The sequence below is a fragment of the Mirounga angustirostris genome, unplaced genomic scaffold (assembly GCF_029215605.1).
Source record: "Mirounga angustirostris isolate CCGP_5_RB_7025 unplaced genomic scaffold, mMirAng1.0.hap1 SCAF_1, whole genome shotgun sequence".
In the NCBI taxonomy this organism is placed as follows: domain Eukaryota; kingdom Metazoa; phylum Chordata; class Mammalia; order Carnivora; family Phocidae; genus Mirounga; species Mirounga angustirostris.
Window position 1 is genome coordinate 41,075,641 of NW_026991709.1, and position 25,590 is coordinate 41,101,230.

Here is a 25,590-nt window from a genome sequence, read left to right on the forward strand (position 1 = left end):
ATAGTTGGAAATATTGGATACAGGGAAGAACTGGCTGAACAGCTACCAGGTAATGTACTTAGACAAGAGGGTGCTTTTTTGTGATATATTTTTGTGAATCCTCTGAAAAAATAGAATTTTAATGGAGAAGGATGTTGCAATATATTTTAAGGAGAAACAAATGCCTAATGCATCTCAAAAGTAGAAAATTAAGAAAAGGCAAATGTGGTTTGTTGTTCAAATACACTGAGAAATCTATTGGCTTATGCCATAGATTTTACAAATGTTTGTGTATATTATGTATGTTTAATTACTTATATAAGTATATATTATTTATTAATTCTAATATGTATTTGAAACTTACTATGCTCTCATTTAATTCCTATAAAATCCTGGTAGGACTCTTTTACTGTCCCCATTTTATAGATACAGAGAAACTGATATGAAAAGGCTTTGTAACTTGCTGTTACATAGGTAGTAAGTGACAGAGTCAAGATTTGAACCTAAGCAGTCCAAAACTGTGTTCCTCACATATAATATGCACATCAAAATAATATCTCCTATTGATTTTCCAGCACTGATGTTGCACTTTAAATTGTTGGTTCAATAGTCATGGTATATTTTTGTTGATCTGCTCATAAACTTTCTCCTTTTTCACTTTGGAATAAATAGTGTATATTAGCAAAATCAGGCAAATGTTGGAGTCCATGGAACAAAGGCTTTCTGGTTTTGAATCCAAGTATTTGGTTCATATGCAAATCAAAATCAATATTCTGTTCTGAGAAGAAGAATCACCAACTCAGTAAAGACACTGTTTTTCTAATGTGTTTGTGACCTGGAAGATTTCTCCACCAATATTTTATTGTAATCTTTTTACATTAAAAAAATAAACTATAGGGCGCCTGGGTGGCTCAGTTGGTTAAGCGACTGCCTTCGGCTCAGGTCATGATCCTGGAGTCCCGGGATCGAGTCCCACATCAGACTCCCTGTTCGGCGGGGAGCCTGCTTCTCCCTCTGACCCTCCCCTCCTCATGCTCTCTCTCTCTCATTCTCTCTCTCAAATAAATAAATAAAATCTTAAAAAAAATAAAAAATAAACTATAGATTTCTTGATCATGTTGGCTCCTCTGGAAGCCCATATTTTTCATAACCAATTTCATCTGTTGTCAATAAACAAAAGGCTATATGACAGAGAAGACTTAAGTTGGCATTTTCCTTAACATGAAAATATTGGAATCAGTTTCTTTACAGTACAAATACGATAAATGCTACACAGTTTAGTATAGCAAATGCTTACTTGGCTAACTCAGTGCAGCATATCCAAACTTAAATGGTGTGTCCTTACTTATATATTCACTCATTCCCTAACTCAGAAAATAGGAATAGCACCCAACAATTTAAACAAGAAGCTTAGGTGCCAGTTCTGCTTTCTTCCCCTCTATGTTCTGCATCCATTCTATCTTCAAGATCTATCAATATATCTAGATAATATATCTCAAATGAATACGCTCCTTCTTATGGTCATAACTATTTCTCTATCTATGTCATGCCATCTCTAATTTGGATTATTTTAGTAGTCCCCATCTACTCCATTCTTGACTCCTTTCGATGCATCTATCCCATAGGAGCAAGAATGATCTCTTCAAAATGTAAACCTGATTATGGTGTACCTCATGTATGAAACCTTTCAGTGACTTCCCACAACACTTACTATATAAAAACAAACCCTTAATATAAACTTCACAGCACTGCATGGTCTGGTTTGTCTACATGCCTCCCCAGACTGATTTGAGGCTCTCTGTTTCTGCTATAAATTTTTTCTTTCACTTTCAAAACTCTCAAAACTCTTGCCTCAAGGCTTTCACCCCAGAATCATCTGTTGTTCACTTTTTGCTTCTGTCTTTTGCATATCACATAAATCTTGTAGTGTTTTGTATGTATCACAGAAAATGATAGTCCTCACTTTCAAGGTTAAATAGTATACATATCATAATTATTATTATTCAATTGGAAATCCACCTACACCTTTTTGTTCTAAACTAACTTAATATCTTCACTTAGGAAACAAAGTTTCTTTAGGAAATATGCCTTATGCTTTCTTTTATCCTGGGGATATTTGTTTAAACATAATTCGATAATTTTTCAAATGAAATGTTTAGGAGAAACTTAGAGTCTTCCTTATTTCTAGCTTTTAAATACAATTTATGATTACTATTAATCATATATATGTAATTACATATTATGTATATATTATACATATTACATTATATATTTCTGTATTTAGCACCTAATGGAACACATACTTTTTGTGAAAGCATGATTATATCTTCAGTATTTAGTTTATATGTAAGTCTAGTAACTATATTGTTTTACAAGACGTGTCAGTTATCAACTGAGTTGAGCACACTTTGGAAGGAAGGATTGCAGGTAGTGGAGAATTTCATGTGGATCATGCAATGTGAAGGCTGTCAGAATGGCTGCTGGACTATGCTCTCAGGTGATTTCAGGTATTACTGAACAGGAATGGAATTTTGTTTAGTCACAAAAATGTATTCTGTGTTTTAGGTATAGCTTCCTACTATATATTATCAAATAAAATGAAGGTACTATGAAACCAAGGTTTCCTCAGAAGGAAAAGTGTATGGATCCAGCTCTTATGAATTATGTGCAGGCATTATATATATATGTTTTCCAGTCCTAATTAATAAAAAAATTTACTGGTTTCTAAATCTGTTGTTACTTAGTTGTACCTCATGTACAATTGGAGTGACCAGTACCGATTGGCAGCTGCGTGGAGGGCTTGGCTAGGCATCTTTTCTGAAGTGCCTCAAATCTACCCCAATGTCTTGGGAAAAGTGCTATTTTTTCCACTGTTGTTGGTATCCTAAGCAGTTACTCTTCAATATACACTTTGAAGAACTCCAAATACAATGTTATATTTTAGTTAAAATCACCTATCAATTGTATAATAGATAAAGTTGAATATTTTACTTTCCTAGGCTTCTTGAGAGTTCTAAATGTCCAGGAGACTAAAGCAATAAAGTGGAATTGCATTTGCCCTTTTAGGTTTTGATTAGAAACTATTTAAGGGTATGCCTTTTTCCCCCTACACAATAAGGTTCCTTGTTGCAGCTGATGACATAGAGAAAGTAGAAAATATATTCTCTGGTGAGCCGGCACAATCCTCTGCAAAGACATCCAGCTCACAAATACCTTTCTCATGGACCGCCAACAATGAAGCATTCCTTCTTCCTAGTGACTAGAAATTTCCTTCATCAGAGCTATTCATCTGGCTAGATGGAGATTTGAGATATTGTTGAAGAAAACTATCCACGGTTACTCCAACAAAATGAAGGAAGCAATTTCTCTGTGTGCCCAGTAAGATCTGCTTACTATCTTTATAGTCACACCATATACATTTTTGTATTAATTTTAGGGTGCTGGATTCACTGCCGATCTGGCATTAGTGATCACTTTTAAATTTTACAGAATGAGAAGGCAGTGGATACAAAGCACATAAATATTTGTGTCTAGGAAATCCTCAGACTTAGATTCCATTTCTGGTTACAACACTTAATAGAGGGATAAGCAGCCAATACACTTGATATCATTAAGTCTCAATCATCTCCTCAGGAAAAGTAGATAATACCTGTCTCACATGATCATTGTAAGTACAGAAGTGAAGTACAACTGCAATGCTAGACATGGAGGAGATTTTCAGTAAATGGTATTTATTATATTACAGGAGTTGAGAACTATTTTCTTCAAGTAGTTAGATCTGGGGAAGGTGCTGCAAACAGGTAATGTAATCAGCCTGTTTTTTTTTTTTTTCCCCAAATTTTTCTTTAAATTCCCATCAGGTAGCATACAGTGTAATATTAGTTTCAGGTGTAGAGTTTAGGGATTCATCCCTTATATATAACACTGCCTGGGTTTTCAAAGCCTGTTGGAATAAGATGTGACTTAATGTCCCACCCTCTGCCCAATCCCTTACTTCTCTAGCCTCATGTACAGGATCTAAACCCCTAAATTTCCAGAATACAAGAAGACAGTTAACCTAAATGAATTTCTAAAGTCAATCAACAAAATTATAAATAATACTTCCAAAGGATGGGTGGAATATATGATCTCTGTTTTGAAGGAATACTTGCAAAATCTACTCAGTGGTTTTAATTAGAAACACACACACACACACACACACACACACACACACCTCTTTCTCCTTTCTTCCCTCCCTCTCCCCATTTCTTTCTCTCTCTGGCTCCCCACCCCCTCCCTTCAAGGGTGACAATACTAAGCACAGGGGACTAAATCTGAAATTATGTAAAATGACCAAATAGAGTGGACAAAAATGGCAGACATCCTCTTATTTTTGCTCCTCATCCTTATGTTCCAAACTTCTAATGTGTCCCAGTTACTTGTACTAGAGAAGTGATATATGTTTGCCAGCTATAAGCAATGCAGTTTAATATTTCTTCTGTCATATTTTCTCATCTTTCTTCCATTCTTTCTGCCCTTTAATTCTTTCTTCCTCTTCGATGAATTTAATTTAATTTAATTTTCTTATCCTTTTTATTCATTGCATCTATCTCCCAAGTCAAAAGTAAAGTTCTGGATAATAAAGTCTAATTATGCAGAAAAAAAACAATATTTGTCTCTATATTTAGAATTTACCACTTTAAGGAATTCGAACCTGGTCCTTTTACTTTTCTTCTTTTTTTAAATATTTATTTATTTATTAGAGAGAGAGAGAGAGACCTTGAGCAGGGGAAGGGGCAGACAGAGAGAGAGAATCCTACATAGGCTCCACACCCAGTGGAGAGCCCAACTTGTTCTCACCACCCTGAGATCATGACCTGAGCCAAAATCAAGTCAGACACTTAACCAACTGAGCCACCCAGGTGTCCCACCCCTTTTTATTTTCATAACACCATGAAATACTATGCTCTATTGCTGTGTTACCTGCCCATGAGATTCTTCTCTATATTTTGAGAAGTTTATTTCTACCTTAATTAAGGAGAGATATTTTGTATCTTTGAACTACATATTAGAATAGACATACATTTGTGAAACCTCATAGTGACATTTTTTTCCTTTGAAAACATATTCTTATGCAAGAAGAAAAATATTTTTTTCTTCAATAGGATGGGGCTAATTTTATGTAAAATTCAAGTATATAGACATGCTATTCTATACAGTTATGAACATTTATGTCTTCCCTAACAGTTTCAAAATAGGTGATTGGTTGAAAGTTTTATGAAACACTTATTTGACTAATGGTTTTGTTGATCCCATGGGCATCTATTTATTGGCTTCTATTTGCTTTTTATGTTTTCTTTGTAAAATCCATTCTTACCCATTTAGAGAATGAAATTTCAGAGTATGTTGAGTAGAAATCCCCTTTTTACCTTGGGGCAAAGATTTACCATAAACATAAAAATATATGAAAAAAGAGACTCTAGAATTACACTAATTCATTTTTTTCTATGTTATCTTACAAATGTTAGACATGAAGGTACTCAGAGCAAATATTGGATACTTTTAAATTACACACTTCTAGTTGGTAATATTTTCTGATCATAAAGTGAATACTTAAAGGACACATTATAGGTTTCTTTTAAATCCATCACTTTTTGACCACAATATTATCAAACAAGTCATTTTAATAAATTTCACAAGATAAAAATGGGATGGAAAGCTGATAGGATCGTAAGATGTGTTAAAATATAAATTTGAAAGTTACAGAGGTGTTTCCTCAGGATAAGAATGGACATTGTTTTAAAATAATTTTATCTAGAAAGTAAAGCAAATCTAAAGGACTTCTGATAAAATATAATGATGTCACCATTTTTCAAATTCTAGATGGTGATCTTCTCTTTTGGAGAGTGGATAATTAACCGTATAACTAAGTGGCAAATATTTTTGCATAGTGTCTTGCAGCATCCATAGAATTCTTTTTTTGTTTTTCCTCTGAGTCTTCTAACTTTTATAGGCTTTCCTTTAAATCCTGGATTTTAAAAATTGTGCTATTTTCTGTCTAAATGTTCCCAAGTGAGGTATAGTTACTTGAGATAAAAAGTGTGAAATTCACATTTAGTGGAGCTGTTGACATTTGCAGTCAACGATAATTTTCCCCCATGTGGCATTTTTTAAGAAGAGAGGAGAGGAAAAAGGAAACATCTATAGCAGTATAATAGAAACAAGAACTAATAAAAGCCGTGGTAAGAGTGTGTGTGAGGATGTGTGTGTGTTAGTGTGTATTGTGACTATGTAGTGATTTCGGTGTATAAGTCTAAGTCACACATGTAGTATGCATAGTTAAGTTTCTTACTCTCATGACATGTACCTTAAGCTCAAATCACACACACACACATACACACGCAATGTTCACTGACTGAAGTGTTGTGATATTTTTGTGTGTACATGCTAGTCTTTTTGCTTCTAAAACCCCTTTAGTTTTTGTTTGTCGTTACATAAGTGATAACATAATAAGAAAATATAGATAAACAATAAAAACAGGATTACATATTTATTGTATCCTGCCTTTTTCCCATAAAATGTCATACGCATCGTTCTGTGCAAGACATCAACTCCATCAGATAAATGTATGAATATAACATAATTTATTTGTGAACGTGTATGAACATGGCATAATTTAACCCCACCTTTCTAATTTGAGACATTCTGTTCTTTCTAATTTGTCATTCTTATAAATATATCTTTGTGTATATAAACATACACAGGACCTAATTGTCCTTTGTGTATTCACATGCAATAGATCCTTTGGAGATCACATCTAAGGTTTTCATGACTTGTGTCTCAAACTCCTACTCTGGGTGATTACAAATCTACTATGGAAATTCTATTCTAAAATTAGTTTATAAACATAAATATTGGATTGCTGACCTCCCCGTGCTCTAGCCACGGTTCCAGTGCAGCCTGGAGTGATTTACCTTCTCCAAAATCACTTCCTAGTAATAGTTTTCTTAGACATTCCAGTGCTATTCTGGTCTAAAGAAGACTTCTGGCACTATTCTGAAGTCTTTCCCAGGCTGTCTGTCAGTATGCCCTGAGTATAGATTTGGGTCCTATGCATTTTACATTCACCATAATAAAACCCCACAAAAATGATTTTTCTCTTTCATATCCCCCCCCCCTCCTTTCCCCCTCTCTTAGTATTTGCCTGTCTGTTACGTACATATTCCTGTGACTTTGTAAACTTAGTTAATGGGTCTCCTTCTCTGGGCATTGATAGTTAAGGACAGAAAAGCTCAAATAGTACTACTCTTAGGATTCACAGTTCTTCCCTGGAAGTGGAAGACAACTGAAGAGCTGACCAAATGCAACATCCTCAGGATGGGGGCTGTTTTAGTATTCTCTTTGTGGCCAATGTGCATTGGACATATTTCAGCTTTACTGGCACCTGTCTTGCTAAATCTGATGGAACAACAACAAACACAATAAAGTCTTGTTACTCAGCTATCTTTGAGCCGCACCAGATTGTGATTGATTCTGTTGTGTTTAATGGTGTGGTGGCATTTTGCCTTAGGCCTTTTTTATTGAACAGTGGAAGGAACAGAAGAAGGAAACACTTGATCACTTTGTAAATGCTGCACATTGCAGGCAGGGTTTAATGACTGAACGTAGCCACTTCCAGTGTATTGAAATGCCTCGGCCTTGCCTCAAAGCATTGTACCTCTATTCAAATGGCAAAGAATAGAGTTCCTGTAAGATTGTGGAGTGCAGCTCATTTTGGGAATAAACAGTTGCTTTGACCTTGTACTGGCAAATAGACCCTGTCAGGCCTGGAATTGCAAGGCCAGGAAATCATCTGTTTAGTCAGTGCCAGTTCTGGTCATTAGTTTGTGTTTATGGCTGGGAATTGATAATATAGCCCTGTGTCTATGGAGCTAAAGTCTGAATACTAAAAGGGACCTATTTACCAACAGCTTTATTTTTTAATTTAAAGTTAATTCAAATTGAAATGAGCCTTTTAACCCTTAATTAGGACCATGTTTTCTCTTAAAAGTCAACCACATTAGTCAACTGGAGACAAAATTCACTTTGCAATTGAAAGGCTGTCTACTTTCTTTCAACAGTAGCCACCATGGTTTACTAAGTGCATTTGTTTTCCTTTCACTGTGGTAACTCTACCCATTCTCTGTATCAGCGTAGCTCAAACCCATCAATTATGACTTGGAGGAAACTATGCTATGTGCTTTGGGAATAAGGCCAAGATTCTATCTTGAAGCTTTTTTATAATTATTATTCATTGTATACACAGTGCTCATAATACTATTTCATACTTTTTCTTTGTTATTTTCCAAAGCTGATAGTTAGGTTTTTTTTGTTACCAACCTATTGACCTGTAGTATTTAGTTCCTGTTTTATTGTTACCTCTTCATAAATATGGAATTAGCAGATTCCCAAAGTATTTTTAATTCATTCACTACAAAATGGTATTATTTTGGTTTCCTTCTATTATTTTATTCACATTTTTTTAGTGTTTCTCAATAGCAAATTAAGAGTTGGCAAGGGCTTTATCATTTTTGTTCCGCTGTGGCCTATCTTGGGGTTCTTCAATAAGTTTTGGGGTTTGCTCAGTAAGTGAGCAAACATACTCTCACTAACTCGGCACTTAGAATAGAGGAATGAAAATCTAGATTAACAAGGAAAAGACAAAATCTCATGGCAGACTAAATTTTATTTTCAATCTTGCGCTCATTTCCCTTGTCATTAAAAAAAGAAAAAAATCGTCTTACATTTTACAAAATTAAAGAGAATTAATATCAATATCAATATTTTTATTTTTATTCATTCCCATAAGATTCTCAAAATTTCAAACATCCTACTTTATCTGAAATGTACATAAAATCAAATATGGTTTTATTGTGCTATTGGTTAAGATGAAACTATGAAAGAGGGAATTATTTGTTTGGTGGGCAATTTATTTTTCACATTCAATCATGAAATCAACATGCCCTTTGAATACATACCACTCTGATACAGAAAAACACTGAAAAGAGTAAAAATCTGTTATTTCTTTTTCAAGAATATTTCTTTTAAGTCAGAAGAGAACCTCCTTTCTTTGTCTTGTTGCCCTATGGTGATTTAATAATTTCAGTGGAGAATTTTAATCCTTAAAGTAGTAAGGAAAGTGAAGATACTTTGATCTACTTTTTTTGCTACTTAGAAAGTTCTAGGAATTCTACAAGCCTTGATAAACCAAATATTAACCTTTTAAAGTGTCAACCTGAAGAGTTTTTAGAGATAAGTTAGTCAATGCCCATCACTTGACAAATGAAAAAATAGAAATGTAGGGACTAAAATTGGGTTCAAGGTACTCATTCACTTCAAAAATGCATCTCAACTGCTAGGTTCTGGACAGTGTGCTAGACACTCAGCATACAAAATGAATAGGAAGTAACTCCTGTCTCTATATTGCTCAGGGTCTAACCTGGGAACACATGGTAATTACTACAAATGGAACTTGAGACTTATCTATAGAAGAGGAAGTCACTATCTCAACGACCACATTAAAATTGGAATACTCTTGGTCCGTGACTTTGAGATAATACCTATTTAGCAGAAGAGACTAGATCCTAACCTGCATTTTCTCCTTCCTAGTACAGTACTCTTCCTATAAGATGCTGAAAACAACTTGAAGTCTTGGGATAAAAAGCAGAGAAATGAAAGAATTTCTTGGTGAAAATAACATTAAAATGTCATATTGAAAATTATCTTGGCACTCACATTTTCAAGTGAGGAGATCCATTTCTAAAATAACCATGCCATATGGATTTGATCTTTTTAAAGCTAGGATTGCAGCTTTTATCACTGTAAGACTGGACACAATAGCGTCTAGGTCATTTTGGAGATTAATACATATTTGTCTGAGGAAAATGAATAAACAAAATCCAAACCTTGTATGAACAAGTCTCATTACTTAGTAAATCCATGCTGATATCCAGTAGGGTTTGAGGAATGGTTATTAATTTAGACTCATGGCTCACCTTACTTAGATTTATCAACACAAAATCAAGGATGAGAACTCCTGCCAAACTTAACTGTTTCAAAAATCTTCATTAAAGCAGGAGAATAAAACATTTCTGGGACCACAAAAACTAGGGTGGTAATTTACCTCCACTCAAATGATTATGAAACTGTTTAGCTACTCTTTGGTTTTACTACCCTGGGATTGAAATCTGTGAATAATCTAACCAGTGTTTGAGAAGAACTCATATACTAGGTTACCTGAAGAAATCTGAAATTCAGAATTCTGTCATTTTGGCAGAGGTTTTGAATATGTGTGTATCCACCTTAGTTGAATATTGTTTTAGTAGCTCTCCTGGACCAGGGAAGGCCTTAACTATTTAGCAGATTTTTTTTTTTTTAATTTTAAAACTTAAAACTGGATAAATCTGAATTAGTATCCATTTTGTCTATTCTTTTTTCCTTGATATTCTGTAGTAAGTTGACTAAGATTTCCCTTGAGTAATGAAAGGAAAGAAAACATTACTCTCTACTTCTTTCCCTGATGTTTTTTATACTAAACCTTCTCAGTCTCTGAAATAATACTTGGATGGCAGAAATATGCTGATTGTTTTATCACTAGTTTTGCTTTCAAATTACAATCATTGCTTTTCTTACTGTAAGCAAGATACTAAAACACAGGTATTTATGCCCCTTAGAGGTAAAGTTTCAAATTCTTCCAGGAGGATTTTTTTGAAAGATGAAGAAGATATAAATAGATAGGTATTTAAGCACAAAATGATTGACTGCAAGGGAGAGATAAGAGAGATTATTTATTGATGGGAAAAATTCCAAAAGTAAGTATGCTATATAAAGAATTTCTCCTTATGCATTTAAAGAGTGTTTCCTACCAGTATAATTTTATTACTGAATATAAGTTATTTAGTCATATTCTCAAATTTGTTGGACAATTTTGGTAGAAGATTTAAAGATCCTGCTTGTAGCAAGAAAGGAAAAATTTACTTGCATGACTCCCACATATCATGAGTTGTGCTATTCCTGAATTTGACAGTTCTGCCCATCTCCCATAACAATATTAGACATCAAATAGATAGAAAATCCTAGAGAATGACAAGAAAACATTACCCTTTGTGAAATAGTTTCTTACTAGGAGTAAATGATGAAAGATTTGCATTTGTTTGATTAAGTAAGTTTTGAATGACTATTCTTCAATGTCATAACAACAGCTTAGAATTAGTAGGGGGCACCTGGGTGGCTCAGTTGGTTGGGCGACTGCCTTCAGCTCAGGTCATGATCCTGGAGTCCCGGAATCGAGTCCCGCATCAGGCTCCCTGCTCAGCGGAGAGTCTGCTTCTCCCTCTCCTGCTCCCCCCTCTCGTGCTCTCTCTCTCTCTCTCTCAAATAAATAAATAAAATCTTAAAAAAAAAAAGAATTAGTAGGAAAATAATTCATGGTTCTAGAGAATAATTTGCTTTCAGTAGGTGATTTATATAAAATTAACAGCAGAAAAATCTCTTTTTTGGATTATACCATTGAATTCTTCATTATCTTGGGGCATGATACTTTTTCTGTTTGTGCTTCAGTTGTCCATTCTATAAAATGAGTAGATTAATATCTGTCCCAATGATTTCAATACAATTGCTGTGAGATTCAATTTAGATGGTACCTATGAAAGTTTTTCAGAAAGAGTAAAGATGTCCACAAAATTTAGGGTATTGTTATTGAATCTATTACTGGACTCTGTATATAGTTGTAATTTACTGAATATCAACAAACTGGAGAAGTAGAGCCCATCAGCTTGCTACCAGGTGCCAGAAGATGCAGAGTAGGGGCTGTTCTAGCTGTCACCCGAAGTCCCAGAGCTCTGGGTCCTCAGACGTACAATACACAGACTGGCCAATGTGATTTATTAGGATCTTTTTGGCTCCATTAGTCTCTATTTAGTATCTCTCAACTGCATTCTCTGCTTGTCTCCCATCCTTTAGAAATACTTTCCTTTGTAGGGATGAGAAACTTGCCCATGGTGACTTAAACAAATAGGGTGTTATTTTTCTGACATTATAAGAAATCTTGAGAGAGGTGCTAGCTGAATCAGCAAGTGCAGGTTACACATCTCATTTTCGTGGCCTTTAACTTATTGTCACATGTAAACCATTATGCGGAGAATCAATGCTGGAATAATGTAGGTAGAGTGGATTTCCTTACATTTGGACCATCTTCTTAGGGGAAAAAAAAAAGTATTTCAAAGACTTTTATCAGATTTCTGTTTGTATCTTTTTGCCCATTTTTGGCCATCACTTTGGCCATCCATAACTATTTGCAATCATGTCTGTGTAAAGGAGTACTCGGCAGACTGAGATTCTGAAGAAAATCAAAATTCTATCAACAAGGAGAAAGCAAGGTTAGTTAGGTGTTTAGTATGCAACCAACAGTACTCATGATGTTCCTCTACTTAATAGTTTGTCTTTCCCTGTTGGTATTTATGTATTTAACTATGTTACTTACAGGCCAGTTTTCCCTATATTCTCTGATCTTTCTCAAATGAGATTCCTTCTGCATCGTTCCTTCCAAGTGCTCAGTCAGAACGGAATGCTTGCTCCTTGTGGCCTGTGTTAAATGTCTGTTGCCCGCTTTCGATCGCAAGGGCCCTTTTAAGATGGACAGAATTAGGGACATTTGTATCTTCAAGGCTAACAGAAAGCCTGAACAAGAGTAAATAAATGATTGCCAAGGATTTATTAAACTGAATGTGTATATGTCTACCTATCTTTTACTATTACTATATCTAAGGTTATTGAATCATATTTAGAGAAAGTCAAGTTACTAGTTTGAGTCACATTCTTAACTTCAAGGTTTATTAACTCTAGCTACTTTCAAGTTATTATTAGAAGTCCTGTGCTGTAGTTAAGAAGTGATTATATGACTGTCTTGTCTTTTCCTTAAATATCCCATAGTATAACCATTTATAATATTAACAAAAAGTGATTGTTTTAGTGAATACCTTTATGCTAAATGTTGTAAAAGCCATAAAAACCTCAAATAAAAACATACAGATAAACTTAAAAGCAACCAAAAAAACAAAGTACACTGAAACACTGCAACTCAATCTTTTAAAGACTCGGCATTGCCCTCTTGCAAATTTAAAGGCGTTCGGTGAGCTAAATTGAAACCAGAAGTTAAATGCATAGTTTGTTTATACTTTATATCATTTCCCCCTGAGGCAGTATGACATGAAATATGAGTGGTAGTTTCTAACCAGTGCTCAAGAACAATGTTCAAAGGTTTATAATCCTAATCCATGCCTGGTTAGGGCAATCTGAACTTGTTCGATTTAGGGAATCCTAGTGCAGCCATTCTTCATCGAAACTAGAAAACAGCAAGACTAGCTTAACGATTGCTATTATCTTTAGTTACTTGAGTTATTGTAATCGTGGGTCTTGACAGTAGATTTCCCTTGGCAGTGTATTTCTCAAGAAACATTCAGTAGGAAGACCTGCTGTTATGGATATAATATGTTAACTTTCAAGATGCATTTAATGATTATAAAAGTTAAGATTTGTCCACACAGGCTTTACTTGCGTGTAAATAACCTGTTACTCACAATATGAAGTTGATATAGGGAAAATTCTGGGATTCAGTGATAAACATAATCTATAGGGTATATTCTATATGTAAGTGCTTTAAGCCATCAAATCTCAGTGTAGATTTAAGAAATCATTGACTTCCAAAGGTAATCTGGAAGAAACTTAAAAAATGTGGACCCTGAATTGAATCCTCAAAACAATGTCAAGAGACTTCTTGGCAGGATTTTCACTGTGATTTCAGTTCCCAGTGTAATTCTGGTATTGAATCACATGAACCATTACAGCATTTTGAATTTTACATCAGATTAAACAAAAATAATACAGTACAGGCATATTTCTATAAAAGTAATAAATATATAAAGACTGCTAACTGGGCAGCTGAAATCAATATTTCATGACCAGTTCATTGGGCTTAAAGAAATGTCATTCAGGGGCGCCTGGGTGGCTCAGTTGGTTAAGCGACTGCCTTCGGCTCAGGTCATGATCCTGGAGTCCCTGGATCGAGTCCCGCATCGGGCTCCCTGCTCGGCAGGGAGTCTGCTTCTCCCTCTGACCCTCCCCTCTCTCATGTGCTCTCTCTCATTCTCTCTCTCTCAAATAAATAAATAAAATCTTTAAAAAAAAAAAAAAAGAAAGAAATGTCATTCAGAGCTGTCCAGAAAAAAAGAAGATGACACACTTACTTAAAAAGCTTTAACCTAGGCACACCTGGGTGGCTCAGTCCGGTTAAGTGGCCGACACTTGATTTCAGCTCAGGTCATGATCTTGGTGTCTCTCTCTAAAATAAATAAATCATTTTTTAAGATTTTATTTATTTGATAAAGAGAGAGAGAACTTGAGTAGGAGAAGGGGCAAAGGGGGAGGGGCAGAGGGAAAAGTGGATCCCCACTGATCAGGGAGCCCTTCCTAGCTCTATTCCAGGACCCCAGGATCACAACCTGAACCAAAGTCAGACGCTTAACCAACTGAGCCACCCAAGTGCCCCTAAGATAAACAAATCTTTAAAAAAAAAAAAAAAGCTTTAATCTAGTAACAATTCACAAGTAGATCAGTTTAAATAGAAATTATACCTCCCAGGTATTTGAGGTATAGAAAAGGAACTATACTGAAATAGAAATTATACCTCACTATGTTTTTGAGATACAGACAAGAAAATACATTAAAATTTTCAGTTTAAGCCATTGCTGTAGAAGTTAAGGAACAACACTGTCAAGGCAGGAAAAAAAACAAAACAAAACAAAAAAAACATAGCTCCTGGGAACCATGCATCAAGAATCTTAAAATAACGAAGCCACGATTTCTTCCTTCAGTTGCTTACACTTTGTGGAGATGGAGTTGTACACACAGAAACCAATAAAAGCCGAGCGAGTAGGTAATGCAATAACTCTAGTGCAGAGACTGTACACATTGCATCATGTTTTAAAAGGGAATGGCTACATGATGACATGGCTTTGCTGTATTTTCTCCACAAATAGTTCAATGCCAAGTTAAGCTGTGAAAACATGAGCTGGAAATTTCATCACACTCTGGTGCCAAAATAATCTAAATCTTCGGGGTTTTTTTCCCCTTAACATTTGGTGCAAATTCAAATGTATATGTGGAGAAACTACACTGGGCCACATTATTTGCTTCTGTAAGTTCTGGGAAGGAAAAAAATGGATTTTTATTCATAATGAATGCATACCCTAACATTCTGAAATCTGTTTTACGTATTTTCAAAAATACATTTTCAAAATTATCCAAAATTTTAAAAGAGCTGTTTTATTTGTAGCTTGCCGACCAGGTTTCTACAAGGCTTTGGATGGTAATATGAAATGTGCCAAGTGCCCACCCCACAGTTCTACTCACGAAGATGGTTCAGTGAACTGCAGGTGTGAGAATAATTACTTCCGAGCAGACAAAGACCCTCCATCCATGGCTTGTACCCGTGAGTAGTTTTGCTGCAACCCATGCCTCCATGTTTGTTTTATTTTGTTTTTTCTTCTTGTTATTGTGCTTCTTTATTCTTTTTTTTTTTTTTTTTAAGCATTTGGCCCATTTCCTTCCGTTATCCATGTGCAAATTGGAAGTTTTCTCTGCTTCACTCTCCATGCTTGGCTCACCACAAATGCAACATTTATCACGCAAAATGAATTAGTTTTTAAAGCACTTCCTGCAACAGGACCCCCAGGAAGAAGGAAAATTTTCTTTATCTTGGTTTAGATCTTGTATTACATTTGACAGAATCAGGGAGGTTATAGTCATGGGATTTGTATTTTTACATTTCTATTCCCTCTTGTTATGTGTTGGTCATAGGTCATAGGGAAAAAGGACTAAGATTTATAAAACTAATGGTAAAGTTTTCATAACTATTCACAAGGGTATTGAATTTAGTAGTAAATTCCCTTGTTGGACTATGTGAATGTATCTTCAACCTTGAGTCAAAACTCCCCCGTTCATGGCTTAGGGAGGAGTGCTCTTGAATCCATGTGTCTATAATCTCAGGGATCCTCTAAGGATGAATTAAAAGTATATAATAGAGACAAGATGGTTACTTACCTCTTTCAGTTCCATTGTAAATTATCTATTTCCCTTGTAGTAGAACACAGAAGTGAGGCTCATTAATCTTTGTTGAACTACTTTGCAGGACCTCCATCTGCACCAAGAAATGTTATCTCTAATATAAACGAGACCTCGGTCATCCTGGACTGGAGTTGGCCCCTGGACACAGGAGGCCGGAAAGATGTTACCTTCAACATCATATGTAAAAAATGTGGGTGGAATATAAAACAGTGTGAGCCATGCAGCCCAAATGTCCGCTTCCTCCCTCGACAGTTTGGACTCCTCAACACCACAGTGACAGTGACAGACCTCCTGGCACATACTAACTACACCTTTGAGATTGATGCCATTAACGGGGTGTCAGAGCTGAGCTCGCCACCAAGACAGGTCGCTGCAGTCAGCATCACAACCAACCAGGCTGGTGAGTACATGCTGGACGCTTCCTACTCCTGCCATCTCAGAGCCAAGTAATGGTTTTGACAGAGAGAGAGTGGAAAAAACAGTGGGGAAAAATTTTTTTTAGAAAGAGCCCCAGAGGAGCGCCTAGGTGGCTCAGTTGTTAAGCGTCTGCCTTCGGCTCGGGTCATGGTCCCAGGGTCCTGGGATCGAGCCCCACATCAGGCTCTCTGCTCCGTGGGAAGCCTGCTTCTCCCTCTCCCACTTCCCCTGCTTGTGTTCCCTCTCTCTCTGTCTCTCTGTCAAAATAAAAAAATAAAATCTTTAAATAAAAAAAAAAAAGAAAGAGCCCCAGAATTTTCTTTTCTGTCACATTTAGACAGTTATGCTACATTGAATAACTCAGTTTAATTCTTCAAGTTGGGATAAGTATTATTTATTAGATAATTTTAAGCTAGTTTAATCCATTGCTTTTTAATTTGGAATCTTTAAATAATTATGACACCGGACATGGTACTTGTGGGGCTCCTTGACACATTTTGATATTTCAAAGAACTTAACAGGCATTGAAACTTAGCTTGCAAAAGGTTATTCAGGATACTTAAAACTAGAAATATCTTTACCTTAGTTATAATTATATCATATTTTTGATATCATCATTCAGTTATTTTATGTTCCTCAACAGCTCTGAGTATTATTCGCTGAGATTAATTAAAAATAAGAAAATAAATCCATTTTATTTGATAGATGTAATTTGTACTTAAAAATTCAAAATATGGAACTTGTGGAGTAGTATAGTGAAAAGAGGTCTTGGTGGAGAACAGTTGAAATGACTGATCTAAAAATTTTACAAATATAAATTACTTTTATATTATTCCACTGAGAATCTTTTTCCAATTGAAACAAAATACTACATTTGCAGGTAGTAAGCCAAGGCCCTTTAACATGGAATGGAAAAATTAAACAAAAAGCAAACTGCTCACCTTTCTTTATCTTTACATCCACATTTCTGTTCTCTTTACTATTAGTAAATTTTGTTCTTTCAATCACCCCTTAAATCTTCTCTGTGTTTTCTCATTCTCTGATAATTCTTATGATTTTTTGGCTATAATTTTGTGTTTTTGTTTTATTTTGTTTTTTAAACAGTAGAGTCCAAAATTATTTATGGGATTTTATTTGTGATTCTCTCAAACATATGGAAGGGTTATACTTGACAAAATATACCCCTGTGACATACCAGTGATACCCCTTTGAGATAAGGCAATCACAGTGTTTCCATTATTGATAACTGTGATGAATGAGAAATAAACAGTTTTCTTTTGTAGTCAACAAAGCCTGTGCAAAGTTAAGCTGATATTCATTGTATATAATTGTTGCTCTGAGATACCATAATTTGTGATACTGCATTCCAAGCAGCTCAAGACAGAAATATCATTGCATCGTTTATACATAAATAAATAATGGAGCCATAAAGGGGAGAAAAGGAAGAGATGGAATGTGCCCCAAGAATGCTTCAACTAGAAGTACAGGTTCTAGTGTCTGCTCCCAGGTGGGCTCACCCCGGAGCGGGAAGTCAAGATGGAGAGTCAACTTTGCCTCTTACCTGCATGTGGCTTAAATTTGGAAGTCCCTCTGCTGTCTCGCAGGACTCGCCCTTTGCTCTGAGGATGACAGAAGGTATACTGGATGGCATAACGGAAGGAAAAGAGAGCCCAATAAATTCTCTCTTTGGCTGGGAAAGGTCTTAGAGCATCAGTCAAAAAACTAGCTAAAATACACCACTTTTGTTTCACTTGGCTGGCTCAGGAAGATTAGTTAAACCACCAAAGTTGCACAGTTAAAGATATGTCACCCATGGCTAATATTCAGTAAATAGGCATCAGTATGACTCTGCTGGCTGTTAAAATTTTGTACTACTTCTATACTAGCTCCAAGTAGTTCTTACTACTCCTGCAGGTGAGTTACACAAATACCTCTGTATTGGTTCACGTCTCAGGTATCCTGAGTATAGCCTGCTAAGCCCAGTGTCTCACCTCTAGTTGTCTTCTCCCATAATTTGACAACCAAAGGAGAAAAACTGGCATAAGGGGTGTTCTTCACAGCCCTGCACTGGAACTCCTCCTTCTTGAGGGGTCCTTGTCTCTGCTATGTCATTGATAGGTATTTTGAATATTACCCCTGGCAGAGTCCATGTGCAGATGTCTCCCTTTCTGATTCCACATCCTTCTTTTGTTCCTACTTTGCTTCTGGTCTTCTATACTGATGGAACTCTTACACTTTTACCTTCTCTTATGGTGATAAATAAACTTTATTTGTGGAAAAGACATGACTTTTAAATGAAGAGTCCTGAGTCATTATTTTAATCTTGCTTACTGAATCTGTATTTTTCCCCACTGGCAGTAGATCCCAGACCAAACAACTTATGTTTTTGCTTTGCTTCAGTTAATGGTATTTAAACTTTGTAACTAATAGTACTTAAAAATTTGTAACTTAGGTTTACTTAACTATCTTCCATGAGAGAAAAAGATGAGTAATGCTGTTGCTATATATTGCATGATTACAGCTTCTCATATTCAGTGAACACAGGGATTTTAAGAAATTATAATTATGTGGCAAATGGCTTTCCCAAATCCTATATTTCATGCTGATTTACTACCTTGTTTAAAATAGGAGCATCAATCTGTGTTATAATTATCTCCTAAGTCAAACAGAAACGTATAAAAACAAGCAAGAACTCCTTATTTCCTATCTTATCATTGGCCTCTGACTTTCTGACAATGCATTTATCAGGAAACTAATAGTTCCAGATATATACAGTGAATGAATCTAGGTAAGGGCAACCAAGAGCAGGCCAAGACATTAAAAAATAAATGGGGTTGATGCTTTGGCCCTGCAAGTTACAAATCACAGGGTAAGACAGATTCATATCAGGGATGATATCAGTTATTCTCTCTAACCCCACTATCATTTTTTTAAATTAATTTGTCTACACTATGCACCACTAGGCATTTTATATATTTATTTCAGGGTGCCTGTATCATTTTGTGTGCCTGGGGTGGTAGAGGTATTTGTTCCATCTTCAAATCCCCACAGTGAGATATATAAGCAAGATTAGGAGCAATGCCATTTCTCCAGGGAGTATTTCTTTGTTTTCTTTATTTTTGTTCTTGTGAAGGTTAATGGACTAGTAACCCTGAAAAATGAGCTCCCTACCACTAGAAAGATATGGCCATGGTGGATAGGATCCATGGTTTTTAAATTCCTCCTAGTCTATCTTTGACAAGGATATAAAGGGGAAACATGAATGTCCCATTTAATTTAGTTTGTGAGATTGAGTTTGTTGATTTTTCTCTTGATTACATTGTGAAAGCCGTGCGATGACCATGTGATAAGGCATCTTCTAAATTGTAGAGGATTATGTTGTAAATTCGGATGTTTGTTCAATATTTCCACAAAGTATGCCAGTGAGATCAAAAGTGTGGTCTCTACATAAAGATTGTATCTATCTGTGAATTTATCAGTCAAACATGTTCAGAAAGAATTGCAGATTGCAAAACAAAAATCTGTAAAGTTATAACTTGGTGTAAATTGTGACTTCTTGTTTTCTTCCCTGAACAAGTGTATTTACTTTTTAGTTCTGGAAGTTATTATTCCACTAGTGGAATATCTGTCTCAGTATATTCTCAACCTCCATCAGCATCTGCCCACTTCTTCAATTTTCTACGACATGTAATGATCTCAGACTAAAATAGGGAGCACTGATAGATACTTTAGAGGCTTTCTGTCTTGAGGTTCACCCCACTTCCATTTTACAGCTGGAGAAAGTGAGATCCCAGAGGCTTTTCCAAAATTTCATCAAGAGATCAAACTTTTGCTTATGTCTCCCAAATCCAATTCCATTTCCAACTTCTATCCTCATAGTCTTTCTGTCATCCTGTGATTCATGTCATATGGCTACCAAAATAAATGCTTAGCCTTGGAGACAGGGGCCTTGCTGGAATATTTACTCTAACTTATGCCATCCCTAGTAAACTTGGTCCTTACTTCTCAGTCATCTGTCAAAGGGCTTCTTAGGGGCATTCTGCACTAGATCTTCCTTATCATCTCTACTCTTCAGCAAACCTAATCTCATCCTTCATGCCCTCATTCTCCACAGATGATTTTACCTCTGTGATATTGTGATTTATAATAAGAAAAAATACATTTGGTTTTGGTCCCAGTTCAGGGCACAGTGCTCCCACAACGCCTGGAATTTCCTAAGTGATAAGAGTAGTAAAGGTGTATTTTGTTATTCATAATAACCCCTTCATCCAGGCCTGCATTTAGGTTAATGAATTGGCTTTTGGAAAACCCCTAAGGATGGGGTCTGGATTCCCAGGGGAACCAAAGCCTGTGATTAGAAGGTTGAAACTTTCAGGTCCCCTATTTCCCACCCACATCTCCAGGAGTAGGGAGAGGGGCTGGAGATAGAGTTCAATCACCAGGGGCCAATGATGTAATCAATCTTGCCCACATAATGAGGCCTCCTTAAAAGCCCAAAAGATGGGATTCAGAAAGCTTCTGGGTTGGTGAAGACATTCAGGTGCTGGTAGGTGACATGCCTGGAGAGAGGGTGTAAGCTCTATGCCTCTTCTGCTATACCTTGCCCTACACATCTCACCCATCTCGCTGTTCCTGAGTTGTATTCTTTTATAAGAAGCTGGTAATCTAGTAAGAAAAATGTTCCCTGCATTCTGGAGCTACTGTAGCAAATTAATTGGACCCAAAGAGGAAGTGGTGGGAATCTCTGATTTATGGCTGGTGAGACAGAATCACATATAACAAACAGGACTTGAGATTAGCAGCTGAAAGGAGGGCAGGGGGACTGAGCCCTTAACCTGTGGGGTCCAATGCTAATTCCGGGTAGATAATATCAGAACTGAATTCAGTTGTAAGATACCCAGCTCATGGGTCAGAATTGCTTGGCGTGGGGAAGTCCTCACACACTGGGTAACCAGAAGGGAAGTGTTTTGTGAGTTGAGTGTTGAGATTAGAGGAGTCACAGCAGAGTGTGTTTTTCCTCTTACACTGTCCTCACTTATCAAGACCATAAAGGTTAAGAAGAAAAAGAAAATGCTACTCTCCCCCCACACACACCCAACTCCTTTGAGTCTAATTTCCTCCCTTTGTACCTACTAACTCTCACTGATTCAGAGTCTTTATAGAATGTGCTCTCCAGCAAATCTCCTTCCCTTCTAGCATCTTCAGCATGCACTCTCCTGGCTCTTTTTCTTTGCCTTTTGTGCAATTGTGTAGGTTTTCCTTCATCTTAGAGGAAGTTAGAAAGAATGAAATAACAGAAGCAACAATAACAACATGCACATAGGTGTGTGAATCTTCAAGATTCCATCCTATTTTTCTCCGAATTTTCAGTCTGAGATTTTTTTTTTTTTTTTGTAGAGTAATCCTTACTTCTTTTGTTCTCTCATTCATACTAAGGTTTGATTTCTGCCCTCACGCGACAGCAAGTGCCCTCCTAGAAACCAGTAATAATTTCTTATTTGTATCTTTATGTTAAATTGTTAGGAAGAATATAAATGTCATGAGGCTGTGGACCTTCTCTGATGTTCACATTTGTATTTCTCAGACTTAGAACAATGCCTTCCGGCACCTTGTAATCACTCGAATGTTTACTGAATGAATGAATATTGAGTGGAAATTTGCATCATTCAAAATTAAATATATTCTCCCTCAAACAACTTTCTTTCCTTATTTCTTTCCTCTCTGCCAAGATAACCATCATTTCCCCAGTTCACCAGATTCCAATCTAACACTTAGAAGCATCTTTGTTTCATCTACATTTAAGAAGTTGTCACATACTACTGATTTTTCCTTTCAATTGTTTTGGATCCTTCTACTTTTTAGTGATACTTACTGTCAATTTCTAAAATTCTTGGTTATAGCATTTATAAATAAATGTTGTGATGAATTGTAATAGTCCTCTTTTAATTATGTTGAGATCCCAAGATAAAAAAGTAGGAACTAATATGTATTCATTTAAATAAAAATATTTTACAGCTTAGCAACTTCTTTCCACTGAGATATGGATAAAAAGTGTTAAGAGGTCAACAAATATATTTGAATGCCTCTTTTACTTGCATGCCATACGTGCCCAAGCCATGCAGGAATTTGCAATCTAAGTATAGAATTAAAAACAATATATATGTTGGGGCACCTGGGTGGCTCAGTCTGTTAAGCGTCTTCCTTCAGCTCAGGTCATGATCCCAGGTTCCTGGGATTGAGGCCCACATTTGGCTCTCTGCTCAGTGGGGAGTCTGCTTCTCCCTCTGCCCCTTTGGGACGCCCACCCCCCCGCCCCGGCCCCCGCTCATGCCTGTGCTTGCTTGCGCTTTCTCTCTCTGAAATAAATCAATAAAATCTTAAAGAAAACAATATATATGAAACAAAAAATTTTACATAAGACACTATGTAATTAAATTAGTTAAAAATTTTAGGGAAACCTTTGAAGAAGAGTTAAATGTACTTTGAAAAATAGAAATAAATCAGATAGATATAAAGAAAAAGAAGTATGTATATCATATCATGGTGTTGGAGTTGTGTTTCCTGAAGGCTAGGCTGAAAGGAGGAAATTGATCTTGTTTAAGGGGTAAAAAGAAATCAGGTTGGATAGTCAAGGAAGACCAAGCAACCTGAATGTTACATAATGGGATGTTGGATAGAGATAAACACTTTGAGTGGAAGAGTAACTTCATTCAATTTGTGTTTTAGGAAGTATTATTGAAAAGAGCAGGGAATAAAGTCAATAAATAAAATTCTTAGCATTTGAATGACTTAATTGTAATTAAAGAATGAAATAAATAACATCGTTGGATTTATACAATTATTAACATTATCTGTAATTATTACTTTCAAGTCTAATGTGGCATTTTTAAAACTTTAGAGCCATAAACCCAACCCCACATAAATAATTTTTTGGGATTTCAACCTTTTTCTACTTGGATTCCTGGTTGCCAGATTGTTGGCACTGAAGTACCATCAGTCCTAGAATTATTGGACTAACTAACCTTAGTTTGACACTTAGGTAAATGCCATCCTATTTATCTCAATTTATGTTAGTTGAAAGATATGTCCCTCCATTCTCTGGGTCCTAGTATTGCTCTAGTATTTCCTTTTTCAACATCTCCCCAATCTTGTTTTACTTTTTTGCTCCAGGCATGCACATTTTTAATATTTTTCTCTAGTTCCATTTAAACTTATTTTTTTCTCTATGAACATTATCCTGACCCCGATTCTTACCTAGAGTGAATAGAACTAACCCTCCTCTTTCAATTTACCCTATTAGAGTTCTGCATGTAGGTGTACAATTTCTATCGTAAGATGTGATTTGTTCACATACGTGAAAATACTACAATGTTACAAAATAGTATTGTAGTACACCTTTTGTGCTCATACCTTCGCCCAGATGCTTTGGAAGTTAACATTTCACCCCAATTGCTTTATCATTCTCTCCCCCTTCTCCTTCTGTATATAGATATTATTTATTTCTGAACCTCTTGAAAGTAAATTGCACATGATATGCCCCCTTTGTTGCTAGCTACTTCAGTGTAAATTTCTTAAGAACACTGAGATTTCTCACATTTAGGTCTTTCAACCATTTTGAGTCTATTTTTGTGTGTGGTGTAAGGAACTGGTCCAGTTTCATTTTTCTGCATGTGGCTGTCCAATTTTCCCAACACCATTTGTTGAAGATATTGTCTTTTTTCCATTGGACATTCTTTCCTGCTTTGTCGAAGATTAGTTGATCATAGCTGAGGGTCCATTTCTGGGCTCTTGATTCTGTTCCATTGATCTATGTGTCTGTTTTTGTGCCAGTACCATACTGTCTTTTTGTTGTTGTTGTTATTTTTTTTTAATTTTATTATGTCATGTTAATCACCATACATTACATCATTAGTTTTTGATGTAGTATTCCATGATTCATTGTTTGTGTATAACACCCAGTGCTCCATTCAGTATGTGCCCTCTTTAATATCCATCACCAGGCTAACCCATTCCCCCACCCCCTACCCTCCAGAACCCTCAGTTTGTTTCACAGAGTGCACAGTCTCTCATGGTTGTCTCCGCCTCCGAATCCCCCCCCTTCATTTTTCCCTTCCTACTATCTTCTTTTTTTTTTTTTAATATAATGTATTATTTGTTTCAGAGGTACAGGTCTGTGATTCAACTGTCTTACACAGTTCACAGCACTCACCATAGCTATGGTGAATACCATACTGTCTGATGATTACAGCTTTGTAATAGAGCTTGAAGTCCCGAATTGTGATGCCACCAGCTTTGCTTTTCTTTTTCAACATTCCTCTGCTATTCGCAGTCTTTTCTGGTTCCATACAAATTTTAGGATTATTTGTTCCATTTCTTTAAAAAAAGTGGATGGTATTTTGATAGGGATTGCATTAAATGTGTAGATTGCTCTAGGTAACATTGACATCTTCACAATATTTGTTCTTCCAATCCATGAGCATGGAACGTTTTTCCATTTCTTTGTGTCTTCCTCAATTTCTTTCATGAGTATTTTATAGTTTTCTGAGTACAGTTTCTTAGCCTCTTTGGTTAGATGTATTCCTAGGTGTCTTATGGTTTTGGGTGCAATTGTAAATGGGGTCAACTCCTTAATTTCTCTTTCTTCTGTCTTGTTGGTGTATAGGAATGCCACTGACTTCTGTGCATTGATTTTATATCCTGCCACTTTACTGAATTCCTGTATGAGTTCTAGCAGTTTTGGGGTGGAGTCTTTTGGGTTTTCCACATAAAGTATCATACCATCTGCAAAGAGTGAGAGTTTGACTTCTTCTTTGCTGATTCAGATGCCTTTTATTTCTTTTTGTTGTCTGATTGCTGTGGCTAGGACTTCTAGTACTATGTTGAATAGCAGTGGTGATAGTGGATATCCCTACCATGTTCCTCTCCCTTGAGACAGGAGTCCACCAAAATCCTAAAAGAGAACACAGGCAGCAACCTCTTCGACCTCAGCCACAGCAACTTCTTCCTAGAAACATTGCCAAAGGCAAGGGAAGCAAGGGCAAAAATGAACTATCG

General features: G+C 36.1%; 1 protein-coding gene across 1 annotated transcript in view; it reads left to right on the forward strand.

The window, feature by feature from the left end:
• Window positions 1–25,590, forward strand: part of EPHA3 (EPH receptor A3) — a 360,686-nt gene that overhangs the window by 215,369 nt on the left and 119,727 nt on the right. Inside the window, exons 4-5 of the mRNA XM_045902696.1 lie at window positions 15,329–15,484; window positions 16,184–16,519. Coding sequence (XP_045758652.1) covers window positions 15,329–15,484; window positions 16,184–16,519 — 492 coding nt within the window. The remainder of the gene's footprint in view (window positions 1–15,328; window positions 15,485–16,183; window positions 16,520–25,590) is intronic.